Below are 6,976 nucleotides of genomic sequence, written 5' to 3' on the forward strand. Positions count from 1 at the left end.
CCTCCCTCTCCGCTCCACCCTTCCTCTTTTCCCACTATCCATCTTCAAGCGCAGGTGATGCTTGACATTTTTTGCCTTTCGCTCTGTCTCTCCCTGTCATTTTGCAGAAGTGCCATCTGCCATTCCATTCGCCATCTCCACTGTCAATCAGTGTCACACCAATCACATGCGGCTCCCTTTGTGTGTGTGTGACAGACAGACAGAGCTCCCGATGGCCAGTCCGGGCCTTCGCCATACATGGATGCCAACATGAATCTGAAGGAAAATCCTAACATGCAAGGTGTCGAAAAATGATGTGTTTATTAATGGGGAATTTAAATATGAGTACATTTTTGGGATAGGATAACTCTAGCCTACATCATTTTGCATTGCAAAATTTCCAAATGTAGGCCTACCCATCCCCTTTCGAAGATTTTAAAAGATATGGGAAATCATTTATAATGACAAAGCCATCATTAGCGCTATCCATCGTCACACATCGTCACACGTGCAGAGTCTGTGTTACACCCTGTATGCATGTTGGCCTTTTCTGAGGATGCTCCCTTTCTCTCATTAAAGGGGACATGTACTGCTATTCCTAGCACTATTTGGGCAACTTTACACAATTCCTGTTAGTCTATTGAAGACATCTGTAAGGTTTTTTTTAAAAAAAAATGCATTGTTTTATATTTCTAATCAAGTACTCAAAACCATCATTTTCCAGCTTCAAGATTTCAGGCTGTTATGGCCTGGCTCCGCCCATAAGCACTTTGAGTGACAGTCAGTCCACACAGTCTGCGACTGGTAGACAGAGAGAGATAGAGAGAGGGGGGGGGGGGGGTGCGAGAGAGAGAGAGAAAAAAGACAGGCCGTCTCTTCCTTTCATTTTTTCTCTCCCTGCGGCAGCTTGTGGGGGGGGGGCCTCCCTTCCTCCCCTCTCCCGTGTGGCGCCGCAGGTCCCCCCCCCCCCCAAGTGCTCCCTCCCTCTCTCTCTCTGTCTCCCTCTCTCTCTCTGTCTCTCCCTCTCTCTCTCTCTCTCTCTCTCTCTCTCTCTCTCCCTCCAGAGTATGCAGAGGTGTCGGGTTTCACTGCCTCGCAGTATGAGGAAGTGGTTTTCCACTCGCTGTCTAGTCTGCGTGTATCGTCTAGGTAGATTGTGGGTGGGCATTAGCTACAACCACAGAGCCAATCACATCACTGTCTTCTACCCATAGCCTGAATGACGTGACTCAGGCCTTCAAATCAGGATGGACTAATTTACTGGAGCAGGAAATTATCTGAGCTGAATCAGAGCAATCCGCCAATATGGTATTTAGACACTAAAACACATTGATACTAACTCCTATTACTATAATACAATGCTAGAGACCGAAAAATGACATTTATAGTACATGTCCCCTTTAACTTATAGGTTAACCCAAAGTCTTTAATTTGTTGAAGAAGACGATACTTTTTAAGAATCGTGCCTGATGACACACTCAGTGCTGGTTTTTTTTGGCGCCTTTGTTTGTCTTCCGAGGATGTGGTGGAATAGCAGGGCCTTTTGGATTGTCTGATTCCTTACTTTGCTTCCTGATAGCATCTTCTTTGTTTCCGTGCCCGGAGAGTCCAGTGGTGATGTATTTGTAGCCTCTTTTCAGCACATTATTGTTTTTCTCGGGTTGTTTTGTTGCTTTGTTACATTTGTAATCTTCTCTTTCAAAGTTTGTATTTCTCTTGAATGCCTTTTTCGCGTTTTACTTTGTTTCTGTTCCTGTCTGAGAGACTCTCTGCGTTGGTACTCTCTATTTCTTCTCCTTCGCTCCTCAACTGACCATTTTTGTCTAGCCATGCTTTCCTATTTACATTTACATTTAGTCATTTAGCTGACGCTTTTATCCAAAGCGACTTACAAGTTCTGTACGACAAGCCATCAGGAAGAGCACAACTCTATCAGCTGAGTAACAATGTTCATCAAAGTGTTGAGTGCTACAGTGTAGGTTAGTTTATTAGGACAAGTGCATGACAGTATGGTTAGTTAGGGTTAGATTTTTTTTTTTTTTTTTTTTTTTTTTTTTTTATTCAGATAATGGTTGAAGAAGTGAGTCTTTAGTCGACGGCGAAAGATTGGACGTGTTTCGGCTGTCCTAACTGGGGTGGGTAGTTCATTCCACCATTGTGGGGCAAGGACTGAGAATAGGCGACTTCTCTTTGATGACCCTCCCGGAGCTTGGATAGGAGTAGGTCTGAGGCGGCCAGAAGATGCAGAGCGTAGGGGTCTTGAGGGTGTGTAGGTAGAGACCATTGACCGGAGGTAGGCGGGAGCAGTTCCCTTTGCCGCACGGTATGCTAGGTCAAGGGCCTTGAAGCGGATTCGTGCAGCAATGGGGAGCCAGTGCAGGTCCCTAAGAAGTGGGGTGACATGGGCCGACTTCGGTAGGTTTGAGATCAGGCGGGCCGCTGCGTTCTGAATGAGTTGAAGAGGCTTAGTGGCAGTGGCCGGGAGGCCAGCGAGCAGTGCGTTGCAGTAGTCGAGGCGGGAGATGACTGTTGATTGGACGAGGAGTTGGGTGGCTTCTTTTGTCAGGAAGGGGCGTATCCTTCTGACGTTGCTCAGGAGGAATCGGCAGGTTCTGGTTGTCGCTGCGATGTGAGCAGAGAAGTTCAACTGGTCGTCGAGGACAACACCAAGGTTCTTGGCGGTCGGGGACGCGGTCACAGCTGCATTCTCGACTGTGATGGAAAGGTCGGTCAGGGGGGAGGATTTGGCCGGCAGGTGGAGCAATTCTGTTTTGCTTAGGTTCAGTTTGAGGTGGTTGGTCGTCATCCAGGCGGAGATGTCGGACAGACAGGCCGAGATCCGCTCAGAGACGTGGATATCTGAGGGAGGGAAGGAGAGGAAGAGTTGAGTATCGTCGGCATAACAGTGGTAGGAGAAGCCATGAGACGTGATAATGTTACCCAGTGATTTAGTGTAGAGGGAGAAGAGAAGGGGTCCTATAATACAAAAGTCATGAAAATGTATTAGAATAAGACTATAAAATCAGGTGTCTATTTACTAAACCATGATTGATTGATTGACGTTAAATCTTTAAAGCTGCAGTGCGTAGTTTCTACAACTAGATGTTGCAAACATCTTCACACTGGCTCGTCCGGACGAAACCAACCTCTCCACGCTCTGTCTCAGCGGTTTTCGCTGTTGCCTTCTGGCCGCCGTTATGACGTTCCACCAAGTAGGACCAACCGCTACGCCAAATCTTTTGTCCCCTCGGCTATCAGACTTTTAAACACAGACAGTGGTCATTTTAAGTAGCCTTTTACACTTAGTTGTCTGTTTTTTTTACTTTGACTGGATTGTGTATTGCATGGAATGTTGTTGTTTTTGTTACTCTGTGAAGCTACAAATATGAATTGCCCCACGCGGGATCAATAAAGTTGTCTGAATCTGAATCTCCTGAGATGGTAAATGTGGACTGCATTCATAATATAACAGTTTTGATCCAAAACGCTTTACACCTTATGCCTCGTATTCATCCATTCACTCACACATTCACTCACCGATGGTGGAGGTCGACCACTGACCACGCGAGGTGCCAACCTGCTCATCGGGAGCAGTGTAGGGGTTCAGTGTCTTGCTCAAGGACACGTCGGCACACTGCCGGGAGGAGGAGCCGGAATCTAACCGGGAACCTTCCCAGACGGGCGCTCTACCTCCTGAGCCCATGTCACCCCCCGAGATCTTTCAAGCAAACAAAACATAATGTTTTCCTTCAAAACGGTCCTCAAATGCAACAGGAGGCTGAGAAAGGGACCGTTTTCAACTGGGTTTGCTTCATAGAGACTTGATTGATTGATTGAAAAGTTTATTAACAGATTGCAGAATGGGTACAGTACAGTACAGCTCAATACACACAAGTGTTAAGGGGATGCAGACCAGAGAAAGACTTTCTTCTTGTTTACATCAGGGTCCCCCATTTTCAATTCATCATAACATATATGACATACCTGACATACACGACATACAGATAGACAGTACTGCTACATCTATACCTTTATGACATATCAGATTTGCAAATACAGTACTGTTTGTGATACGAAAAGAGTCCAGAAAAAATAGTATATACATTTGACGTAGAAACTACATTGGAGGAGGTTGGGTAGGTGGGGGGGACTGTACATTGGAGGTGGTTGGGTGGGGTGGGGGGAGGTTGGGTAGGAGTGGGGGGGGAGGTTGGGTGGGTGGGGAACACTGTACAAGCAAAACTGTACATTGGAATATTGACAATACCATACTTGGTAATTTACTGTACATTGGAGGGGGTTGTGTTAGGACATTTACAGGGGCCAGTTTCGAATTGCAGTCTCCCGTAGGTGTTTTTTTAGAGTGTTTTTGAAGGTGGGTAGTGATTCACATTCCTTTACAGCTTTGGGTAGGGCGTTCCACATTGATGTGGCATAATTGCGAAACGTGTTTAGTCCCTTGTTTGAGCCGAATCTGGGTTTAACATGATTTGTGGAGCTCCCTCTGGTGTTGTGATCGTGGTATTCACTGACCTTTGGGAAGTATTTTGACATGTACATGGGTACCTTGGTCGTGTAGTGTATCTTGTAGACCAGACCCATTGCAAGTTGCTGTACTCTGTCGTCTACTCTAAGCCATCCTAGGTTGTCAAAGACCAACCAAGCAACCAACGGTTGAAGTCACTTCTTTTTTTACTGCACTTGTCTTTAAAGAGTTAATATGTAGGTGCTAAATGGGTTTGTGGTTTATACCAGGGCAGAGGTTGGAAACCTGAGGAATTTCATACACCCTTCAAGTATCTCTCTGACGCTGCTGCTTGAGACACAACACACAGATCCCAAACATTCACATGGTCCATTTCAATTACCAGGAAGTGCTCTGGTAATATCCTTCTACCAGGAAGTGCTCTGGTAATATCCTTCTACCAGGAAGTGCTCTGGTAACATCCTTCTACCAGGAAGTGCTCTGGTAATATCCTTCTACCAGGAAGTGCTCTGGTAATATCCTTCTACCAGGAAGTGCTCTGGTAATATCCTTCTACCAGGAAGTGCTCTGGTAATATCCTTCTACCAGGAAGTGCTCTGGTAATATCCTTCTACCAGGAAGTGCTCTGGTAATATCCTTCTACCAGGAAGTGCTCTGGTAATATCCTTCTACCAGGAAGTGCTCTGGTAATATCCTTCTACTCTTATGGAAAAGTATCATGGGATTTCCAGATGGACGTACCATCATATTACCATCTGTGTCGTGGTTTCAATTGGATAACCCATATAACTCTGTTTTACAGCATGTACCTGCATATAATCATGTTTACATATCTGCTATATCTATATCTCTACATATCTGTAGATACTATATATATATATATATATATATATATATATATATGTACATATCTGTAGATACTATATCCATATCTGTACATATTCCTTACCTACTCTTACTAGTTTTTTTTTAAACATTTTATTAACCTTTATTTACCTGCAGGGTAGGTTCTCTTTATTTAAGCATTACATCACACGCAGGAGTGGTTTGTGACCAATAAACCATGCCTAGGGGTGGTTGTTAGGCCCGAGGCGCAGCCGAGGGTCGTTAGACCCCCCTAGGCATGGTTTATTGGTCACAAATCACGACTGCACGTGATGTAAAGCTTTTATACAACTGCTAGATTCATCCAACCTTATTTCTATACAATAAACACACATTAATCGAAGATTTATTGAAAAAACCATCCGCCAGAAAAAGTAGTTCCCACAACTACAAAAAAGACAAGTTGCCTCCATGTGGAAGCAGCTTGAAGTGCATCCAACCAAACTAACACATCCAACTGTGTATTATTGGAATGATTGAGAGAAGTTGCCTCATGTGGAAGCAGCTTGAAGTGCATCCAACCAACTAACACATCCAACTGTGTATTATTGGAATGATTGATTGAAAATTTTATTACCAGATGCAGAATGGGTACAATACAGTACGGCTCAATACACACAATTGTTAAGGGAATGCAGACCTACTTTCCATAGAACTTCATTCTTAGATGCTTCTACAGTATATAAAGTAGGTAAAACAAATTAAAAAGTCTTCTTTGCCCTATAGGAAAAAAACGTTTTCTTCGCCCTATTCTTTTATTTATTTTTTTAAACCTACTGTAGAGGGCCTAAACTTAACCAGTTGGAAACCAAGCGTACAGTAATAAAATTAGCAATCAATCAATCAATCAATCAACTCAATAGGCCATGCTCACTTAGAACAGCGCAGCACCCAGCTCTCTGACTATCCCCCGCGTTGCAGGCAGAGTGTGTGTGTGTGTGTGCGTGCGTGTGCGTGCGTGTGTGTGTGTGCGTGTGTGTGTGTGTGTGTATGTGTGTGGGGGGGGGGGGTGTGGCAGTGGGTGGAGACTAGAGCGAGCGCTGACAGTCGAAAGGAAAAAGAAATTGAAAAAAAAATCGCAAATTAATCCATCAATCAATCCGCGATTTTTCTTTTGTTACAGAATGATTTCAGACCCATCAATTACATCATCCAACATTGTTTAAAATACTAACACGTTCCCCTTGACAGAATCGCTTTATATTTAGTCGTTATGACGCTATCAACATATCCATTTGTTAAAGATTATTGTCCGCCATCTTGTTTTTTCCGACGGAGTGATCCGGCGGAGTGATGTGATTCGGTGGTGGGCGGGTCCTGGGACCAGGAGCGTGGATTATGAAGGATACATACGTGTAAATGGACTGTTTCAGCCAATCAGAATAGAGAAATTTGCATGCCGTTGTATAATAACCTTTATTTACCAGGGTAGGTTCTCTGAGCTGATGCTCTTTTTCAGGAACGCCCTGCTTCACATTCACACAGTTCCATTCACACCTGGGAGCTGCCCAGTACAACCACAGTCTGACACCTGGGAGCTGCCCAGTACAACCACAGTCTGACACCTAGGAGCCGCCCAGTACAACCACAGTCTGACACCTGGGAGCCGCCCAGTACAACCACAGT

The 6,976-nt window shown here is 44.6% G+C and overlaps 1 protein-coding gene across 1 annotated transcript in view; it reads right to left on the reverse strand.

Annotated features, from left to right (window-relative positions):
• wdr41 (WD repeat domain 41) overlaps window positions 1–3,564 on the reverse strand; it is a gene marked incomplete at its 5' end in the record, with an annotated part of 47,958 nt that extends 44,394 nt beyond the window's left edge. The window contains one exon of the mRNA XM_084324132.1: window positions 3,517–3,564. Within this exon, the coding sequence (XP_084180258.1) occupies window positions 3,517–3,564 (48 nt within the window). The remainder of the gene's footprint in view (window positions 1–3,516) is intronic.
• Window positions 3,565–6,976: the final 3,412 nt, after the last annotated feature.

The sequence above is a fragment of the Notolepis coatsorum genome (genome assembly GCF_963971535.1).
Source record: "Notolepis coatsorum genome assembly, chromosome: 11".
Classification (NCBI taxonomy): Eukaryota; Metazoa; Chordata; class Actinopteri; order Aulopiformes; family Paralepididae; genus Notolepis; species Notolepis coatsorum.